The following is a 20,618-nucleotide window of genomic DNA, read 5'->3' as shown; positions in this document are numbered from 1 at the left end:
AGAAAAGGCAGCCAGGTTGGCTTCCAGGCCCCCAGCCTGGAGAACGGGACAAGGGGTGTCCCGTACAAAGCTAAGACACCAGAGACAGACTCGGTGTGGAACGTGCTTTCAACGGGGCCCTCTCTCTACACCTTGATCTGCTGGGGATGGCCACTCTCCGCCTTGGGCTGTGATCACACACGGCAGTAGTGGCAGCTCCTGCTTCTGGCCTGTGGTGACATGCCTGCAGATGGTGACAGGGTAGGGCTAGCGCAATAGTGAGTGGGCTGAGAAGGCTGGCTCTGGGGTTGGGGGCTCCCCTGAGCCTTGCCCTGCACATGGAACAACCCAGAGAGGTGGAAGCCTGGGTGGCCAGACTATAGAGGAAGAAGTGAGGACAGGTACCTCTGGCAGACAGTCTGGCTCTAATGCATTGCAACAGCCTCGGTTTCTGTGTGAGGTGTGTGCTGGGATACTGAGGAGAAATCGTGTCTGCAGTATGCCTGGCAGGTGCCAGGAGCTCAGATCACGGCAGCCAGCCATGAAGACCCTGCGGTCTTCAGGGTGTCACACATGTGAGCGACTGTCAGGAGACAGGCCAACGGGTTCCCTACCGAGTGCTCTTCAGCGTGTGACACAAGATGGCAGAGGCAGGTGCTAAGAATGATCACTCTCTATCCCCTACTTGCTTGGCCCAGCCTGCCACCACTGCCACCTCCCCAGGGAGCTCTTCCATACTCCCCATGAACAAGGACGTGAACCTGGGCAGCATCACGGCAGAAGAAAGTCCGAGAGACCTCCCAGCACCACTCAGGGACAGGGAGTTTCACGTGGAGCAGGACTTCCATGGCCTTCTGGAGCAGTGAGTGCCATAGGATGGAGGCTGGCCACACTGGGTCTTGTTTGTCCCCGTGGGCAGAAGTGACACTCTCTGGGTATCCTCCTGCAGATACCTCAGTGTGAAGTCCGTCCCAGAAGCCTTGCAGGTGGAAGATGAGGAGGACCTGGAGGAGGAGGAGCAGGATGACCACGGTACCTTGGAAGCTGATAGTTCAGCCAGAGCTTCAAGGAAAGCAGAAGCCACAAGGGTACCAGCAGAACAACGCCCAGCTCAGGCTGAAGAAGGCCATCGGGCTGCCTTCCAGTAAGTCACTGGGCATCTGTCACAAGCTCCAGTGTCCCACACAGGGGTGACCATTGACAGCACAAGCCAAAGAGTTAGGAATGTAGCTCAGTGGTAGAGCACTGGCCTAGCAGGCCCCGAGTTCAAATCCCATTTCAGGAAAACAAAACCGAACAACAGCAAAAGGCATCCAGCCTGTGATATTGTTGTCATGTTACTTATATTATTTTTAAAGTTTTTTTTTTAAATTAAAATTTATGTTTGCAACACAATTTTTTGGTCTTCCATTTTAAGAACATTGTCTTTTTGAATCCATGGAAATCTGTGGAAATAGCTAACATAGGGAAGGGGTCATGTGTCCTTGGGCTTTTGCCATGACCCTCACAGTGTTTCTGCTATCGTGTGCTAGGTGAGTTTAGTTGGCTTCTTGCCTTTTATTAAGAGTATGAGGTTCAGAGAGTGCCATGCCCAAGGTCACAGAGCTAGGTGACAGAGCCACGATGCATCCCATGGTTGTTTCCTGACCTGGTGGGCTGAGCCCCAGATCTGGGTCACCTGGCTCACATGGGGGCTTAGATGCTGTTTATCTCTCCTTCCCTGCTAGGGAGGAAGAGGAACAGGTAGTATCCATGAAGCCACCAAGCTTCCAGACATCCACGACCCGAGACAGGTATACCCCAGGCGTGGATACAGCTGAAGGGTTTCCAGGGGGCACCAGACCCAGAGCATCACACCAGAGCAGTCTAACCAGCCTGGAGGAGTGTGGACCCACAGAGCGCCTTCCTCGGAAAGCTCTGCCTCGGGCTGGTGGCTCCCACACTGAGGTGAGTGTGCTTGTGGCATGGGCCCAGAAGATCCCTGGTGGGTGAGCTCTGCCCCCGGCCATTGCCCACCCTGGCCCTTTTCATATGCCACCCTTCTTGTGTGCCACTGCACCCATAACATGCCCACCAGTCAGCATTTAGGCCCAGTGCCACCTCCAGCCCTGTACTCCTTCCGGAGCTGTGGCGTGTGCCCGTGTCGCAGTGTGTCAGAGCTGGGACCTGGTTCCTAACTGTGCCTCTTGCCTAACTGTCGCAAAGGTGACAGGCCACAGATAAAATGCCAGAGGCTTTGTATATGTGTGTGCATGTATACGTGTATAACAACACAGTGTTACATACATGTATACCTACACATACAAATACACACGTGCATGCACATGGCCGCACTTCTGAAGTCCTGATGAGCACTGACGTGGTGGGGCACTGACATCACTCACATGTTCCCTGCGTCCTGCTTTAAAGTCATGTTCTGTTGTGCATATGCTGTATGTTGTCCTGAGCATGTCTGCGGCACACAGAACTGCCCGCACCACAAGGCTCTAGGTTAAGGCTCTTCCCACCTCTTCCCTCTCCTTCTACACCCTGCAAACCCAAGCATCGTTCCCAAGATCCCAAGTGGAGCCCAGTCCTCAGAGCACCGAACCCTTCCTCTTGAGACGGGGAGTATTACACTAGCCTAGCTGTGGTATCAGACAGCCCTGGTTTCTTGGTTTCCCAACGCATGTGAATATTTTCCTCAAACTTAACAGATATCCCCTATTCTAGGAACCCTGGATGGTGTCACCAGAGACAGACAGTGGCTTCGTGGGCTCGGAAACCAGCATAGTGTCCCCCTTCACCCAGACCCCAGAGCACCAGCTCTCCCATATCGGGTATTCTAACCCACCATCTTCACAAGCCTAAGACATCTTGAAAATCCAAGTGTCTGTGGTGGCCCAGAAACAGGTGTCACTTCAACCCCAATGATGGTCCCTGTTCCTGACCTACTGACAGAGGGGAAGAGAGGCTCCAGGAACAAGAGTCCGTTAGTAGCTGTTGGGAGAGATTTTTACCAAGCGAGTTCAGGAGTAAATGGAGTGAGAAGCTGGGATTTCAGGGAGGGTAGTGAGAAAACAGAAGCCATGAGCAGAAGGGCATCTGGGTGGCAGGTGCAGAGACCAGGATGGACTCAAGGGGAAGCAGAGGTGAGGACATCTTCAGGAAGAAGCAGTGGTGCAGTTTACCATGGAGACTGGTGCTCCCCAGAGTCAGGCACTGGCCACCTGGAGGCCCGTTTGACCGCTCAGGTGTGCTCATGAAGAGGGACTAGAATTGACAAGATGAACAGTACTTTGCTTCTTCCCTATACGGCTGCTGGGTGCACTGTAATCAAATGTAAGAACAAGGATGCCCCAGACATACTGAGACCCTGGAGAAAGAAGCTCTAAGGCTGAGTTCACACTTCAGTACAGAGCAGCTTGGGTACCATGGCCTGAGGCCTCTCTGTTTAACCTTAGTGTTTCCCTGGCCTCTAGCACTCCAGGGACATCAGCCCAGCACCTCACTGCCTCTGTGCCTGGTGATGGAGCCTCCCGTTTCAAGGCCAGGGGTTCTATGGTTCCCCGAAGATCCCCAGAGACTGAGCCTGGCACACCCAGAAGCCGAACCCAGCGGCATATCTCCAGCCTGAACAGCTCTCTCCAGCAAGGAGCACACAGCTACCAGCAGGAACAAGCACCCGCGGCTAAGATGCGTGAGTGGGGAGCCTGGGTAGGCTGCGGGCTGGGGAGCCTGGGTAGGCTGCGGCCTGGGCAGCCTGGGTAGGCTGCAGCTGTGAATGACCAAACTACGAATCGAAGCATCAAACATAGTCTTGTACTGCACTTTAGACTGAAAAATACTATGGAGTTTCACCACAGGAAGATTAAAGATCACACATAAGGGGGCGGGAGAGATAGCCCAGTTGGTAAAGTGCATGCATTGTAGGCATGAAGACCTGAGTTTGATCCCAAAAAACCCAAGTGAACATGAGAGTTGGTAATCCCAGTGCTAGGGAGGCAAAGGTGGGGAGATTACAGTGGCCCTCAGGCCTGCTAGTCCAGGCAAATTGGCAGCCCCAGGGCAGGGAGAGATCTGCCTCAGAAACAAAACAAAACAAAACAACACACAGGGACTGGGAGGATGGCTAAGTGGTTAAAAGCACTTACTGCTCTTGTAGAAGAACTGGGTTCGATTCCCAGCACCTCCACCTGCCTCCACCTCCAGTCACAGAGGAATATGACACCTCTGTGCTCCAAGGACACCAGCATGCACTAGTGAGCAACACACACATACACACACACACACACACACACACACACACCCTCTCTTCTTCAGCTGAAGCTCCCAGGCCTAACTCTGCAGCTCATGATGGCCTCTCTGCCTCTCTTAGGACTTCCCAGGTCTGAGTTCAAGAGACAGAAGCAGATTTCCAAACAGCAACTTCGTAGTGGGGCAACCAGCCCAGCCTCTGCCCCAGCCCCCACAGCTGCTTCTGTGCCCCACGGAGCAGCCGAGAGCACTGCCAACCTCCTCCTCACCAGGACAGAGCGCGAGTAAGTGGGCACAGTCCGGACAATTCCACCTCTGTGGGATGAAAAGTGAGGAGGATGCTGGCCGTGGCAGTGCACCTACCTGCCTTACACATCCAAGGGGCCTTTGCTGAGTCCAGGTGTGTCCAGGTCTTGCCTCCTAGCTCAGAGTTGATTTATGGAACCTCAGTGGTATTGACTTCAAGGACTCTTGTCCATCCAATAGAAAATGATTGACAGGTGCACCTTTCTGACTCTAAGGCCACCCCCCCCCACACACACACACACACTAGCCCTGCTGTACAGTATCTGTATTCCAGATTAGATTTGAGCAAGGCATGGGGGCCATACCCTCTAATTCCAACACCCGAGAGATGAAATTGGGAGGATTATGGGTACTAGACAAGCCTGAGTTAGATGTGAAAGTCTGTCACCTCTCTCAGAAGTTTTCTGCTGAGATCCTTCCCTGATCAAATAGAAAACCCTCTGTTAACTCTTGGAACACACTGGGAACCTCGCAAGGCTGTCCTGGCCAGTACAGTCATGTGTGCTGCCCTGTGCACAGTCCTGCCCAGCAGCTGGTGTTCTGTGTCGTAGTCTGAACTGAATTTCTCACCCCCGCGGTCTACCTGGACCTCAGCGAAGGTCTGTGTGTGCTTGTGTGCGCGTGTGTGTGTGTGGTGTGCTTGTGTGTGTGCGTGTATGTGCGTGTGCGTGTGTGTGTGTGCGTGTGCATGTGTGTGTGTGTGTATGTGTGTGTGCACGCGCATGTGCAGAGAGACAGACAGACAGAGAGTGATACATTTGCTCACAATGTGCTCTGCCTTGGAGATACAGCAAGGGACTGGACAGGTCTCAGCTTTGGGAAACTCAGCATCTTACAGCCTTAGAAGCATGCACTGCTGGCCAAGTGCTGGGAGGCAAGGGTGATGTCCCCTCTCAAGAACCAGACGGCCATGACAAGAGACGAGATGCTCTGTGTGTCGGAGCTGTTCGGGTGAGCCTGGTGGCCTAGATCCTGCAAGGCCCTCAGTACTACAGGCAGCAGTTTATACAGTGACTAGCTTGCAAGAAGCACCCGCAAATGCTGGGTGACTGTGTTGGCCCTGAGGATGGTGAAATGGCATTGTCACTGTTGTGCTCTGGAAGTTCCCTGGCCGCTACTGGGGTCAGCAGAGGCCAAGAGGGATGCTTCACTGGAAGGCGACTCTGGACTCGGGAAAGAGGGCATTTTTAAGAAGAGCCATTGGTGGCCTGCTGCTGTGCTGGCACGCACTGGGGATTGGTGGTCTACAAGGCTTGGGGCGTGTGGGGAAGGAGGACCTGAAGCTCTGCTGGCTGCTTGACTGAGGTCAGGAGTGAATCTACAGACAAAAGTGAACCACAGTCCTCGCTGAACGTCGGGCAACTGAAGTGTTAAGTTAGGAAGCCCAAGAGCCCGACAAACCCAGCCAGAAAACACCCAAGTCTGTGTTCCAGGTTCCAGCCCAGGAAGCCAAGCTCTGTGTTCCAGGATTAACCAGTTGCTGGGAGCTCACTCTCTCCTGCAGCCACCATGGCCCCTGGGTTTTGCCTTGGAAACCCCAGCAAGCATCTCCCTGGGGATCACCTAGGAGACCCATGTTCGGTGCATACACAGCTTGGTTGGACATGGCCAGAGGGAGGTCCCGAGCTTTCCTGTGCAGTCACCACAGAGATCGTGTCTGCAGTTGGCACCAGGACACACTCACTCAAGAGTCCAGGGATCCTGAGTGGAGTCCCCAGCCTGGGTATCACCCACAGAGTGGATGCAGAGCCTGCCTCAGCCTGGAAGATGGCCACGCCAAGCCCAGCCTCTAGGGGTGCTCCGTGCATGGGGTCTGTGTTGGGGTGTGGGTTGGTTTGTCCTTAGCTGTACTGGCAAGGCCTTAGGACCCTGAGAGTTTAGCTAACGAGAAGCCTAGCAGGCCGGAACAGGCAATACTATTTCCTCGAGCTGTGCTGTGTCTTTGGACAGGAGATGGGCCTGTGTCTAGAGGTCTCACAGGGGGCCCAGAAGACAGCCTTGCAGTCATCTTCCAGCCCGCTTGTGGAACCCCCTTGTCTCTCCCTCCTGAAGTCTGAGTTCAGGAATGTTCCCCAGCATCTGACGGATATGGAATTATGACATGGGATGCTTACTCTGCCTGCCTGGGTCAGAGTTAGGGAGGCAAATGCTCGGACTGTCTTCTGCTGGGAATAACCTTGGACAGTAGGAGTATCTGCGGAAAAGGATCAGAGAGCCCGGCTCAGACAGTTACAGCTTCTGAGAGGAGGCAGGGAAGGATGGACAACCCTGAGCAAGGCAGGACAGATGTTTGTGAGCTGGGGTCCCAGGCTAGCCTTGAACTCATGGTAATCCTCCTGCCTCAGTTTCCTGAGTGCTGGGATTGCAGGGATGTGCCACCTAGCCGGCATCAATGTTTCCTATTCTGTATCTAGTCTTGTCTTGAGCAGTTGGACCTTCATGATAGGAGGGTCACCCTCACAGGTGGGTCACCCAGATTTGCTTGTGAACCATAAACTCAGAGAAGTGTCAGGTGTGTGGCAAGGGACATTCCAGAGTCACTGGGCTGTACAATCTGATCTCATGTGTGCAAAAACAAAAGCCACCCCATTCAGGCATCACTGGGGGACAATAACTGTTCTGGCTCAGATGTTCTTGTCTCTCTCTCCTCACCGGTCCAGCCAGGCCATCAGGGATCTCCAGGCAGAGGTGTCCCGGCTCCGCCTACAGTTGGAGGACAGCCTGCATCGGCCACACCCAGGCAACCCGGCTCCTGTAGCTTCTGCTTTCAACCACTCCGCCCAGACCCAGGACAAGCTGGTGGATTCCTCTCCCTCCTGGGGCTCCCGCTATGGCAGGTAGAAGACCGCCCCCAGCTACTCTGTTTCCTATGGAGTTAGCCCGCCTCTGGCCCTCTCTGGGTGCATGGACCCAGACACTCATGCTCCATCCACATTTGTTTAGTTCATGGCGGAGGTGCAGCTATGCCATGGTCATCTGTGGAGGCTGCCTCATCCAGTGATGTCATCTCTCTTTCCATGTTACTAGTAAATCCACAGAGAAGTTGTCTGCTGAGCCCAATGGTACAGAACCAGGTGGGCCGACAGGAAGACGGAGAGCCAGGTCCTCCTCTGTGCCTCGGGATGTGCCCAGACTGTTCCTGAGTAAGTGACCAGAGACTGGGACTGGTTTCTGGGGACCGCTGTCAGTGCATTGGCTCTGTGACCAGGGAACCGGGAGAGGTCTGGGCAAGGTCATCTGTGTATGTCTGGGGCTGGGGCTGTGCTCTGGGCAAAGCACATTTTTAGTCCTAGCCCCATGGACTGCAGCTACCATCAGGAGGGAGCCTCAGGAGGGTCACTAACGCCTGCAGAGCCCTCACTGACAGAGAGCTGTTGTGGAGTTCAAACTGGGGTTCAACTCCAGTTCCTGTCCCTGGCCAGTTTGTCACCTGCTCTGAGCAGATAAAGTGACAATAAACCATATAGAAACGAGAGCACCACCTCCTGTGTTTGCTGCACAGGCACATGATAACCACAAAGCTCCAGGCTGAGATTCTGGAGGTGTGGACCCTTGGGAAGACCCAAGACCCAAACACAAGCACCCCACTGACCTCTGCCCTTGCATGCTCACTCCTCAAGCAGTTCCAGCCCCTCTCCTGCCCCTTCTGAAGTTCCCTTTCCACACAGGCTCAGAATTTAAATCGCTGTCCCCTGGGTTGTCATCTGAGAAGAGCAGGAGCTCTGAGGAGCCTCCCCAGGCTGCACAGGAGGGGACAAGATCAGTCGGCAGCATGAGGCAGAAGGAAAGAGTCTCCTTCCGGGGCCAATACACAGGTGAGCCTTGTGCACGCTTGACACATGTCAACCACGGAGCCCCGCCCTCGGTCCTTGGTTTATTTTTAGCTTGTTTAGTTCCCATGCAAACGTGTTGTGTGTATGAGCATATATGTGCATGACCACATGTGCATGTGTGTCCTCACATGTGTGGAGACCAGAGGACACTGTCTGCCGTCTTCCTCCATCCCTCTCCACTTTATTTTCTAAGGCAAATCTCTCACTGAACCTGAATCTCACCAGTCAGCTAGTCTGGAGAGCCAGCTTGCCCTGGAAATCCCAGCCCCTAGCCTCCTCAGTGCTGGGATTACAGCTGGCTGCACCCACCCAGCTTGTCCTGGGTATCCCGGCCCCTAGCCTCCTCAGCACTGGGATTACAGCTGGCTGCACCCACCCAGCTTGTCCTGGGTATCCCGGCCCCTAGCCTCCTCAGCACTGGGATTACAGCTGGCTGCACCCACCCAGCTTGTCCTGGGTATCCCGGCCCCTAGCCTCCTCAGCACTGGGATTACAGCTGGCTGCACCCACCCAGCTTGTATCTGGTCTTCCGTTTGTGCTATAAGCACTTTACCTGTTTACAGGTCATCTCTCCTGCTTCAGCCCTTGGTTTTTATTAAATATCCCTAACCGGCTGGGAACTCAGAACATATTCACTTCCATCCAGTGTGATTTCAGGAGTTTGAGTCCATGCTGGGAGCAGCCAGTTTTCCAGTGCTGTCAAGGACTTTTCAATAGCCATCCAATACAGTCCTGTTCTGTCCAATGTCCTAGGAATGGGTTCTAGAATGTCCCTTCTTCTAGCCATTTAAAAGAGATGCTACTGAAGGGACAACGCCGACTCCTAACACATGACACCAGTCACGACCTTTCTGTCTCACCAGCTTCCACGCCCTGCCTCTGCTGAGTGTGCTAATCACTCCCACAGGGCGAGAGCTGGCAGCTACTTCTAGAAGAAGAGATGCAACAAGGAGCTTGGAGAGGGCGGTAGTAACAGACATCTGTGTTCTGCGCACATGTAGTAAACAGACGTCTGTGTTCTGCGCATATGTACACATACGTAGTAAACAGAGTCTGTGTTCTGTGCACACACGTAGTAAACAGGTGTCTGTGTTCTGTGCATACACGTAGTAAACAGGTGTCTGTGTTCTGCGCACACACGTAGTAAACAGGTGTCTGTGTTCTGTGCATACACGTAGTAAACAGGTGTCTGTGTTCTGTGCAAAAGTGCACACACGTAGTAAACAGACATCTGTACATTTGTGCACACACGTAGTAAACAGACGTCTGCATTTGTGCACACACGTAGTAAACAGACGTCTGCATTTGTGCACACACGTAGTAAACAGACGTCTGCATTTGTGCACACACGTAGTAAACAGACATCTGTACATTTGTGCACACACGTAGTAAACAGACATCTGCACATTTGTGCACACACATAGTAAACAGACATCTGCACATTTGTGCACACACGTAGTAAACAGACGTCTGCATTTGTGCACACACATAGTAAACAGACATCTGCACATTTGTGCACACACGTAGTAAACAGACGTCTGCATTTGTGCACACACATAGTAAACAGACATCTGTACATTTGTGCACACACGTAGTAAACAGACATCTGCACATTTGTGCACACACATAGTAAACAGACATCTGCACATTTGTGCACACACGTAGTAAACAGACGTCTGCATTTGTGCACACACATAGTAAACAGACATCTGCACATTTGTGCACACATGTAGTAAACAGACGTCTGCATTTGTGCACACAGGTAATAAACACACATCCGTGTTCTATGCACATGCAATAAACAGACGTCTGTGTTCTGTGCATACGTGCACACACATTTACAGTGGGGACATCTACAGTATTGCTTCACGTGTGCACAGGAGTCAGGCAGAGGACAACTAACAAAACTGGGGGAAGAGGAAAGAGACTGTTAGACCTGCGGGAAGAGGAAAGAGACTATTATTAGACGGGGACCCAAGTCCACACAGGTGTTGACATAATCGTTCTGGATTCTTCCCCAGGCCAGGAGTACCACATTCTGTCCCCCAAGGCTGTCCTGAAGGGCAGTGGCACAGCCTCCTGTCCCCATTGCCAACCCGTTAGGACCCGGGGCACAGGTAAGAAACAGCGTTCTGGGCAGTTGAGGCTCTGACCACTGGGAAATTTTCTTAGCGCTGGCCATGGGCCATTTTGTAAAGAGAGAGGCTCAGAGCTTAAGTAGCTTGCTCAAGGGCTACTTACTTACAAGTGACAGAGCCAGTATTCTTTTCACTCGGGTCTTTCTGACTGAGAGCACTGACCCTCACCACATGACTTGCTGTCCGGACAGACCACATGCACTCATTCACCCTCACTCAGCACCCAAGGAACCAGCAACAAAACGGAGCAAACACAGACCAGGGATGCATGACAAGAAGGGGCGTGGGAGGTTTCCAGAGGGTGTACTGGCCTAGCTTGGTCTGGAGAGCAAGAGGAGAAGTCTGATACTCAGCCAGGGGTAACACTAGGGATCTACATTGTATGAACACCATGACCCTGCTGTGGACTATTCCCCTCACCCCCCACTGGTTTCCTGGTTTCCAATGATTGTTCTGAGAGGATCAAGACTATCTCAAAGGCAAAATGGGCTTATCATCTGGAGGGCCTGGGCATGAGATTAGATGGCACTTCGTTTGCAAAGTACTGTCTTGTGGCAGCTGTGGAGGGAGATGGGCAGAGCAGCTAGCACCGAGCTGCTAGCCTGTGGCCGGTGCCTACTTACACCATCGTGGTCGCTGTTTGTGTTGTCCTCTGACATCCAGCCTTTCCAGACATCTCTCTCTTTCCTTCCAGGCAGTGCTGTCTCTAGAGAGCCACCGGAACCATCCACGGCTGATGCCCTCCCCTGTCCTCTGTGTGGTACAGTCAGGTCCACTGCAGAAGTAGATGGCCCCAGCTCAGCCCGCTCTAGTAGGAATGCACACTCAGTATCTTCCTTTAATCCTGGGCTTGGTCAGACCTCGGGAACGCTATAGGCTCGGCTGCATCTGCCCATAACCTCACACAATTTCTATGTGTCCTTCCTTCCCTTACAGAGAAGGACACCCCAAGGAAAACTGCATCTTCCACCCCCAGTCCCAAGCTGAAGAACAGGCAGTTGGGCTCACCTGTACAACCGCTCCCTGGACTCTGGTACCTGGCTGCTGCACCCTCAGTCCCAACCCCACCAGCCTTGGCCTACATCTCCTCAGCCCCCATCATGCCGTACCCACCACCCACTGTGTGAGTCTTCCCTTCCAGCTGCCTTAACCTGCCCGAGTACCTGCAAAGCCAGTCTTACATCACGTCAGAGGGATGGGAGCCATGGTGGCACCTTCTTGTAAATTGGGGCACAAGCCTGAAATTCTTGTACTCGCTGAACACACCCTTAGGGGCAGACTACAGGGTGCTGGGGACCCAGAGGTAAAACAGACTGGCAAGAGGGCCCTGTCTCTTGGAGTCACAACTTTGGGTACCGAGAATCCTAGTGATGTAGTGAGTAAACCTGTATTTTTATGCAGTGGTAAGAATAATTTCTTGGTTTTTTCCTCCCTTTTTTTTCGACTGATTTTCATTGGTGGGATGGTTTTTAGATTTAGGAGACAGAAGATTTGAGTGGACTTTCCCCACTTCTCCCACGCACTGTGCCTCCTATAGCCTGCTCTGCTGGCCCTTCACACATGCATGTTACTGCAGAGAATCAGCTCCAGCACTTCAGTATTAGTCCACGCCTGCGGCTTTCCTCCAGCATCTTTGATTTATGTCTGAAGCCATTTTTTATTCTGGGGTAACATTCAGGATCCCCTGCATTTAACTGGGCTCCTTTTGGTTGTGGCTGCTGCTCCACATTGCCCTGTCCATGCCTGTGACATGCAAGGACCACCAACTAGATGGTTTTGATATTGAACGCCAGCTACCAAGAAGGGAAGAGTGGATATGGTGGCCTGGTAACATTTCAGGGTCAGGCATGACTGTGCAGGAATACCTTCCACTCTCCCCTCTCGTCACTGCTGTGGCCAAGGCAGAGGACTGTTTCTGTCAGCCTCAGTTTCTCCATCTGTTCAATGGGGGCTGACTCTGCCAGGTACTGCTCTGTGAGGATGAAGGCTGCATGTCTCAAGACTCCACTGGATGTCTGTGGAGTGTTTTCTGTACTCTGGGAAATGCCATGGCAGACTGAATGATTCCACGGCCGTCTCTCCAGACCCCCTTCTAGGCTTAACTGTCACCATCTACTTCTCAGCCCGTTTCCACCACCGTAAAGTGAGTTAGTTGGGATGCAATGTTATTCATAGACAGTCTGCCTCTGTGGGTAACAGACGGTAGCTGTCTCTGTGGCAGCTGATGCCAGGAGGGACAGAAGTCCAAGGCACCAGCAGGCAGCCTTGCTTCATGTCCAGGCCCTGACTCGCATGGTGTGGACACCTGCCCAGGTTTCCTGTCCCTGGGCAGGGAGATTGGTGGCATTTATCAGCCCTCTGGGAGCCTCAGGGTTCTCTGCTGTTCTCAAGGCAAATCTTTACAGTCTGGGCCTAGGGAAGAGCTCATGAGGCTATGGTGGCCACAAGAAGAGGGGATGCAGTAGCCAGCAGCTGGACAGATCACTGTAGCTCTCTGGCTTGTTTGTTCTTCTGAGATGATAAAGATGACCTCAAGAAGGAACGTTTGGGAAGCAGGTGCTGCATCAAGGGCGGCCAGTAGCCAGTAGCCTAGAGCGTTAGGTATAGTTAGAGCAAACCTCGCCCTGGATTCTTCTTGGGCCAGACTGCAGGACTGAGCATGCGCCATGGCTGAACTAGAAATTGCAACGGTGCTGTGCTGCCACCTGCTGGCCGTACGCAGCCCCGCATCAGAGGCTACGTAGTCCAAAAGCCTTTGGCTTCTGCCAGGGAAAGCTTGGAACTCTCAGGCCAAGCTGGTCCTCACGTGAGCTCAAAGTATGGGAGCCATAGGGAGCCCAGATTCTTCAAAAAGAGGGAGTGTTAACTGTTCTGATACCTCCAGGAAGCGCAGTCATTCAGCTTAGCATTCTCCATCAGTACCTGCAACCTGCAGATTAGAGAATGTTCTCGAATTTTTGTAGAATTCCGTAGCAGCCCCAGGGTGCACACACGGGCAGCACATGGTGGGTGGTCTGTAAATGACTGCTAAGTGAGAGGATGATGTGAGCTAATTGTGCGTTGCACCCGCCACACGTATTCTCCTTTACCTGTCCACATAGACCATGCAGAGGGCAAAAACAGACCAGGTTGTCGAGCAGATGTGCAGCTGGGCCTCCAACCCACAGCTCGTGCCGTTGGCAGGCTCTTGCTAAATCGTGCTCTTCTTCCTTCTCCCCAGATACTATGCAACCCCAGCACCTACCTCAGCCCGGTCAGCCTCCCCGCCTGCCCAGGGACGTCGGGGAACCTGGCACTCTGTCCACCTGGGTCTGAATGACCTGGAAGAGCTTCAGGCAGCACTCAACGAGGCCGCGCAGGCTGCTGAGAATGTGCGCGCCACCACCCGGCAGCTGAGCCGGTCGCTGTCTGCGGACCTGCGCCACGCTAGTAGCCTGCGAGGCTCTTGTCTCTTCTGACTCCCTGGAGACTCCAACCGAGGAGGCGGGCAACCCCTGTTGTCCCCTAGTCAAGTCTCCTGGAGCCATTGATGGCTGGAAAACGCCATGACCCCTCCCCAGGAGCGCCACCAGCCTGCTCCACGAAGCATGTTTAAAATGGAGAGACAATAGCCTGGGCAGTAGTGGATGGAAATCCAGGGACCAGCTCTAACAGGTGTAGTGATCAGGCTACCTCTGTCCAGGCAGAGCCTCTGAGACTCCTTGTCATCCCTTCTGCCCATGCCCACCTACAGCTAACAACGTGGATCTTACAGGACAGAATGTCTTTACACTGGGGAGCTACCTTAAGCTTGGATCCTTCTCAGAAGGCCAGAGAGGACAAGGAAAGCCTAGGGTCGCTGCAGTGTTCCTGTCCCTGCCTGTAATCGCCACGCTGAGGCAGGGAGACCCTGGCTAGGGATGTTCATCCTAAGTAGCCTGTGGACAGAGAGTACTTGGGGACCCGTGGAATGTCTTGGGATAGCGGCCTCCGGTGACACGTGTCCAGATCTTCTGTGATTACAGAAGTTTCCCCCATGAGCCCACAAAGCAGAGGCTACCCATGTAGGGCCAGAAACAGACACCAGCCTCAGACCCTCCCGCGACTTGCCAGGCCCTGGCTGAGGCTGAGAAACCAGGCCAGCACCCCTTTCCCCATCCCATAACAGGGTGATCTTAGCATTTCTGAAATGTGTGTTTTTCACAGATTGTTTATATATTTGAGGCATTTAAAAATCTATTTTCGTTATTAAAGCAAATGAAGGAAAATGAATAATGGTCTTAAGAAAGGGAAAAGAAATTCCCAAAGCTACTTGTGTCTGTGGTCTTCACTGAAAGTTTGCAGCTTTTAAAGATGAGGGTGGGGCAGGGAAGCGGATACCCAGCTAAGATCTCCCCAGGTACCTGCTGCATAGATTTCTGGAACAATCTGCCTGCCCTTCTATTGTCTCTGAGCATTCCTTCGTCCTGCCGTTAGTCCAGAGAGGCAGGCAAAGCAAGGCTGTAGTAGCCAGAGACGCCCCAGGCCAGATTCTCCTTCCAGATGGGGCAACACCCTCTGCCTGTGCCCACCTTGACACTGGGCATGCATGTGCAGTTCTGCAGTCTCGTTCTTCCCTCAGTACTGACAGGCAGAGCGGGGCTCCACAGAGCTGTCTGTGTGCACTGCCTGTCCCGTTCTGGGTGGAGAGGGACACCCTGTCAGGAGGCTGCAGACACTGGTCATCCAGGCAGCACAGATGACCTCACCAGAGGGCCGAGTGTAGGTGGAGACCCCTCCCCAAGAAATGGCGCTGCCCATGCTCAAGCTGAGTGGTCCTCTCTGGAAATGTCCTCACAGACACACACAGCACATCTCCTGGATGAGTGCACATCCATTGAGTGTGAAGATTATCTCACGTCTTGTGTCTGCCACCCAGTGGACTGAGCCCCCAAAACTCGAGTCATAATTGTGAGAGAGTTGTCAGCTGTCGGCTGTCTCATCTCACAGTGTGACCATATGGGCATCCTGCGCACTCCTCCTGGGGACATCCACCCCTCGGACCTAACCTGAACCTACCGTGCCATCTTGCCTTGGACTTTTATACCATGCCCATGGCAGCATCCACACGAGCCCACCTGTCTCCCAGCCCACCTCTCCTCAATGATTAGGGTGGCACCCTTACAATGGGCATTACATTCCTGGATTCCCCACCCCGAATCCTTGGTGGTCTTCTGCCTTGCCGTCTTCAAGTGTGCCCTCTTGGGATTGGCACTTACAAAAACATCAGTTTTTCTCACCTCTTTGTAGCCTGACTCAGATGCCCCTTCCTGGAAGCCTTCTCAGATTCCCCCAGGTGGGGCTTGTTGGACTTAGCTGAGACTCTACTCATGGCAGGCCTCTTGTGAATGAATGGATGGATGGATGGATGAAGCAAAGACATGGTTATTGAATGTTTTCCCAAGCCTTTATTGGTGTGGAGAAAGGACCAAGATGCACAGGGTGGGCGTGGTGAGCATGAAAACAGAACACAGCTGAGCCCACCCACGCCTGGCCTTCCTAGGGACCCTCCTCTGTCTTCTTTCTCTCTGGCTCACGCTGCTTCTGCTGCTGACTGCACATATCCTAGGGGCCAGCAGAGAAGAGGGCAGAGAGACTGAGCCAGTTGTGGTGGCACATACCTGGAGGTGCTGAGGCAGGAGGATTGTAGAGTTACAGAGTAACCAGGCTGGTCTTGAATTCACAGAGATCCGTCTGCCTCTGCCTCTGCCTCCCAAATGCTGGGATTAAAGGTGTGAGCCACCACCAACTGGCTATAAATACATTTTTTAAAGGAAAAAAATGATCACAATGATTGACCAGAAAGGCAGGGTAGTGTCAGCCAGCTGGAACCGAGATTTACCACGGCTTCTCTGGAGTATGTAGCTCAAGCCATTTCCCTCTGAGCCTCAGCTTGTACAGCCCATTGAGTGGGAGCACAGCGTCCCCCAAATGGGAGCCAGCATTTCTGAGTACTCCTGACTATAGGTGCAGGTTGAGTCTACTTGCCCCACTGTGGTGAGATGAGGCAGCTGAGCCCCAGGTGGCTGGGTGACCGCTTTCCATGCCCTGGTTGTGAGGTGGGTGGTGAGCTGTTAAACACCTCAATTCTATGATTGTTTCCTCCTGGGAATGCGGCATTGGGGGTGGCATGTAGGGCTCAGGTGGAATCACAAAGAGCTACGATTCTCTGAAACTACGTACAAGCTCTCTGGCTGATCCTGTGACAACGTCAAAGCTGAGGAAGCCTTTCCCTCAGCCAGGATTAAAGAGATCATCAAGACTCTGGGCCACCCCTGCCTACGCCCGAAGCCATCAGTCTTGCTGGAGTTGGAGTGCCACAGAAGACGTCAACCACAACTTGTAGTGAAAATGAAGGCCAGGGGAAAGCCTGGCACCCTCGGTTGCCCTTTCTCTTGCCCCTTATCCTCTCCAGTCTTTCCAGGATCTCCTTCTTAACCCCATATACACCCAGCCTCGTTGCCTGTCTATGGTGTCTGTGAATCTCAGCTGCCACTGCAGGCCACAGAGTTGTTAACAGCAGGACACCTGCCTCCCTGGGCTACCACAGCCTCTAGGTCACTGAGAACGAGACCACGTCCAGGGTGGTATGATCCAGTCTCTTCATTTACCTTTTTTCCAGCCCGTATATATGATTTCTGACTCATCCATGCCCAGACTTTTGACAGCTTTCAGGAATTCCTCAAGAAGCTCTGGGGCAGTATCCGGCTTGTTCGCTCCAGGGAGAACAGGTCAGGACATGGGAGGCCAGGCAGGGTGTGGGATGTGGGTGGGGGACCAAGGGCAGGACCTTGGGGAGCTTGGGATCGGGGCGGCGAGGGGCCTACCATATAAGGACAGTCCCCAGTTTTTCTTGTCTTCCGGGGCAAACGCAAGCATGAAGCCCCTGTGTTTCATGAACACTTTCAGGTGGGCAACATGTTCTTCTGCTCCCTCTGCAGGAGGAAAGGCTCCGAGTCACTGGAATGGTGCCAAGGTTTCCATTCCCAAGGCTGGGAAGCAAGTAGCTGTGGGCAAAGGCCTGGGGCTCCCCAGAGCTGCCGTGTGCCCAGTTTCTGCTGTTCTTCAGAGATGAGGAATACCAGGGGCCTTGGAAAGATGGTGACTATCTACCCCCATTACACAGAGGAGGGGCACAAGGGATAAAAGCCTTGGGGCTGCTACACAGTGTCTGATCAGGTCCATCAGCATTTGTGTGGCCGTCCCTGGGGACATGGAGGCGTGGGTGAAGTCATGGCTGCCCACCCCATGGGTTCCCACTCTGAGCTCACAGAGAATGGGAAAGATTGTTTAAAGAATGAATGACATAACTACCCTGTGCTGTTTCCTCCTCTGATCCTTGCCATACCCTCCCAGAAAGGGCCAAGTTCACATAAAGTGTTTCCAACAGGGCCCAGCACACGGCATGAACTCTCAGTTTCTGCTGGCCAGCTACTGTTCTCTGTGCCCATAGGATCCAGGGCCTTGGCCACCCTCTCCCCTAAACTGGCCTAGCCCCCCCCCCCCCAGAGGCAGATCCTTCCACATGAGTGCTGGCTCTCACCCATTCTCTCTCTGGACTTCCAGCTTGCTGGAGTTAAAGACACAGCGGTCCTCCCTACAGGCAAAGAGAAAGAGAACAAAAGTGAAAGGTGATCAGGAGATGTGACCAGCACTGGGCTCAAGGGCAGGAAGAGAAGACAGCTGTCCCTGTTCCTGAAGATGGCTGGAGGCCAGGGCTGGGTGGGGAGCTGCTGCAAGGACTCACGTGGTCTGGTACTCCTGGAGCAGGAGAGTGTCATCTGTCAAGTTGGGGGTAAAGCAAAAATATTCTGCCTGTATCTTTTGAGCCTCCTGTTTGAAGCTGGGGTTGCGTAGAGCGGCGCCGATGTAAAACCATTTGCCAGAGAGCTGAGAAGATAAAGGCACACAGGTGAGCAGGCCTTGGTGTGTGGCAGTTAGCAGCGATGAGAGGCAGGCGAGAAAGGGCTCCTGAGCCACACATCGGGGAACTGAAGCCCGGGGCCAGGATCACACAGGCAACTCAAAAATCAGGCCTCTACTGCTCTCGTCCCTTCTAGAGACTTCAGAGGAAAGCTTCTGAGTGTGGAGGCAGGAGATTGCCACCAGAGTCCCAGGCAGAGGCAAGGGAAGGAGCCTGGAGATGAGCAGACTGGGAAAGAAAAGCCAGAGGAAAGGTAGCTATGCACAGTGCACAGAGCCAGGCCCTGGGCAGGCACTCACCCAGATCAGCGTGTCGTTGGTAATAGCTGTGCCTGTGATGTTGGCAGGTTCTGGGTTCTGGGCCTCCAGCAGTGGCAAGAGGCTCAAAATGACAAGAACCACGTGCAGCACCATGCCAACACTGAGAGGCACCAGAGCCAGGAAAAACTAATTCGTGGATGGAGGGTCCAGTGACCTTTATAGCATGATGTGGGCACGGCTCAGGAGTCCAGCCAGGGACTGAGGGGATATGGCACAATCCCGCCAGTGCTGGGAAATACCTTGCGCAAAACGTCCTCTCAAGCCGTCTGTAAGTGCAGTTCTCACAGCCAGCCTTGACCCAGACTCCTGCCCTACAATTTCCTAAAAGCCAGAGTGATTCACGGTGAAGGTGGCTACAAAGCTATTCCGAGGACACCTAACATGTTACCAGCCATAGATCGTTAATATAGATCCCAGCCAGCAATCTCATCCATTTTTTATCTTATGGAGCACGAGTGAGACACACCCCCAGTCACAAATCAAACCCCCAAGGTGCTATGAAGAAGTTCCTGGTCAGAGTTGGGAATGAACTCCGAAGACACTCAAGGGGCCAGGTTGGGAGCCAAAGCCAAAGATGGGTGGTTAGATTTCAAATGAGTGTGATGTTTCTGGGGAGCCCTGCCCCCTGAAGACAACCAAATACCCAACAAAGGCCGGTGTAGATCTGAGGGGAATATGTAGTCCAACAAACGTCCCAGTATCTCAACCAGACAAGGATATGGTAGTGCTTGCCCAACCCAGGAGCTGTGCCCAGCATCCAGCATGCATCCAGTTCTAGTTTCTGCCTGTAGCTTGCTCTTAGTTCACAAGAATGAACACTCTCAGAAAGTGTTGCTATGGCCACACATGGCGACGCCCACTGGGGCAGGGGATCTGTTGGTGGGGGCTTGAGACCAACCTGGGTTACACAGTTTCAAAACTTCAGCAACAAAAGTGTTATAGCAGGTTACAATTTGTTCTCTTTATTTCCTGTGGCATCCATTATTTTTATATTTTAGCATAGTCAGAGTTACAGTTTTAATGACACATAACTTACTATATATTCTAACTTCATGAGACCCTTTTCTTTAATCTGTGGCATTTTGTATTGTATCTCCCCACCCCCTTGACAAGCATCAGAACAACACCCGACCATCCAGCAGAAAAAAGCATGCGTCGACTCCCACATCCTGTGTGCGGATGACTCTGGTGGGGTGATTTAAAGTAACCCTAGGATCAATATGTTAAATACACCCGGGAAAAGGAGAGATGCATCGTGAGGTCTGCTGCAGAAAGAGCGCTGTCAGCCCCGGAGGAAATGAACAGTACAAATGAAGCTCAACAGCACTGCAGCCAGGAGCAGAGCTCAGATATCCCGCTTATAGGTGTTCTAGGATGGCCTAGATTAATCTGTAAGGATAAAGATGAAGTCAGTGGCTGCCTAGGCCATGGATGGCAGGGAAGGAAAAGGCAGGCCTGACTTTGTTAATCACAGATTAGAGTCCAATTTGAAAGGCAGTATAGTTAAAAAGCAGACCTATCACTGGCTCAAGAAAATAGGGTACGGGCTGGAGGGGTGGCTCAAGAAAATAGGGTACGGGCTGGAGAGGTGGCTCAAGAAAATAGGGTACGGGCTGGAGAGGTGGCTCAGCGGTTCTTTCAAAGGTCCTGAGCTCAATTCCCATCTATCACAATGTGATTCCTAACCACCTGTAGTGGGATCTGCTGCCCCCTTCTGGCATAAAGTCAGGCATGCCAATAGAGCTTTCATACATAAAATTAATAAATAAATCTTTTTTACTGGTTTTATTGAGCTATATATTTTTCTCTGCTCCCTTCCCTGCCTCTCCCCTTCAACATTCTCCCATGGTCCTCAAGCTCCCAA

The 20,618-nt window shown here is 52.9% G+C and overlaps 2 protein-coding genes across 3 annotated transcripts in view; one reads left to right on the top strand and one right to left on the bottom strand.

The window, feature by feature from the left end:
- The window catches only part of Akna (AT-hook transcription factor), a 43,542-nt gene extending 28,761 nt beyond the window's left edge, over nt 1-14,781 (top strand). Inside the window, exons 10-22 of the mRNA XM_075944559.1 lie at nt 678-841; nt 929-1,123; nt 1,707-1,926; nt 2,692-2,798; nt 3,441-3,658; nt 4,337-4,499; nt 7,182-7,358; nt 7,549-7,664; nt 8,190-8,336; nt 10,376-10,471; nt 11,187-11,303; nt 11,429-11,615; nt 13,713-14,781. Of these exons, the coding sequence (XP_075800674.1) occupies nt 678-841; nt 929-1,123; nt 1,707-1,926; nt 2,692-2,798; nt 3,441-3,658; nt 4,337-4,499; nt 7,182-7,358; nt 7,549-7,664; nt 8,190-8,336; nt 10,376-10,471; nt 11,187-11,303; nt 11,429-11,615; nt 13,713-13,950 (2,145 nt within the window). The 3' untranslated portion in view covers nt 13,951-14,781. The remainder of the gene's footprint in view (nt 1-677; nt 842-928; nt 1,124-1,706; nt 1,927-2,691; nt 2,799-3,440; nt 3,659-4,336; nt 4,500-7,181; nt 7,359-7,548; nt 7,665-8,189; nt 8,337-10,375; nt 10,472-11,186; nt 11,304-11,428; nt 11,616-13,712) is intronic.
- A 1,120-nt stretch (nt 14,782-15,901) lies between these two features.
- On the bottom strand, nt 15,902-18,866 carry LOC142834178 (alpha-1-acid glycoprotein-like). 2 transcript variants are annotated; one of them, XM_075946388.1, is made up of 5 exons: nt 18,734-18,866; nt 18,258-18,400; nt 18,054-18,107; nt 17,338-17,445; nt 15,902-16,075 (listed from the first exon to the last, which is right to left on the bottom strand). In XM_075946388.1, the coding sequence occupies exons 1-5, from the start codon at nt 18,845-18,847 to the stop codon at nt 15,919-15,921; spliced, it is 576 nt and encodes a 191-aa protein (XP_075802503.1). In that variant the 5' UTR covers nt 18,848-18,866; the 3' UTR covers nt 15,902-15,918. The 2 variants fall into 2 exon arrangements, with proteins under 2 accessions (XP_075802503.1, XP_075802504.1); XM_075946389.1 differs by lacking the exon at nt 15,902-16,075 and adding an exon at nt 17,066-17,226.
- Nucleotides 18,867-20,618: the final 1,752 nt, after the last annotated feature.

The sequence above is a fragment of the Microtus pennsylvanicus genome, chromosome 13 (genome assembly GCF_037038515.1).
Source record: "Microtus pennsylvanicus isolate mMicPen1 chromosome 13, mMicPen1.hap1, whole genome shotgun sequence".
In the NCBI taxonomy this organism is placed as follows: domain Eukaryota; kingdom Metazoa; phylum Chordata; class Mammalia; order Rodentia; family Cricetidae; genus Microtus; species Microtus pennsylvanicus.
The sequence above is the reverse complement of the archived record's forward strand: the minus strand, read 5'-3'. Positions and strand labels throughout refer to the sequence as shown.

Coding starts and splice junctions, on each gene's coding strand:
- LOC142834178 (XM_075946388.1), bottom strand. CDS start 18,847: ATGGTGCTGCACGTGGTTCTTGTCATTTTGAGCCTCTTGCCACTGCTG. Junction 18,108..18,257: donor CTCCAGGAGTACCAGACCAC/GTGAGTCCTTGC, acceptor CTTTGCCTGTAG/GGAGGACCGCTGTGTCTTTA. Junction 16,076..17,337: donor CTGGGGACTGTCCTTATATG/GTAGGCCCCTCG, acceptor GCTGGCCCCTAG/GATATGTGCAGTCAGCAGCA.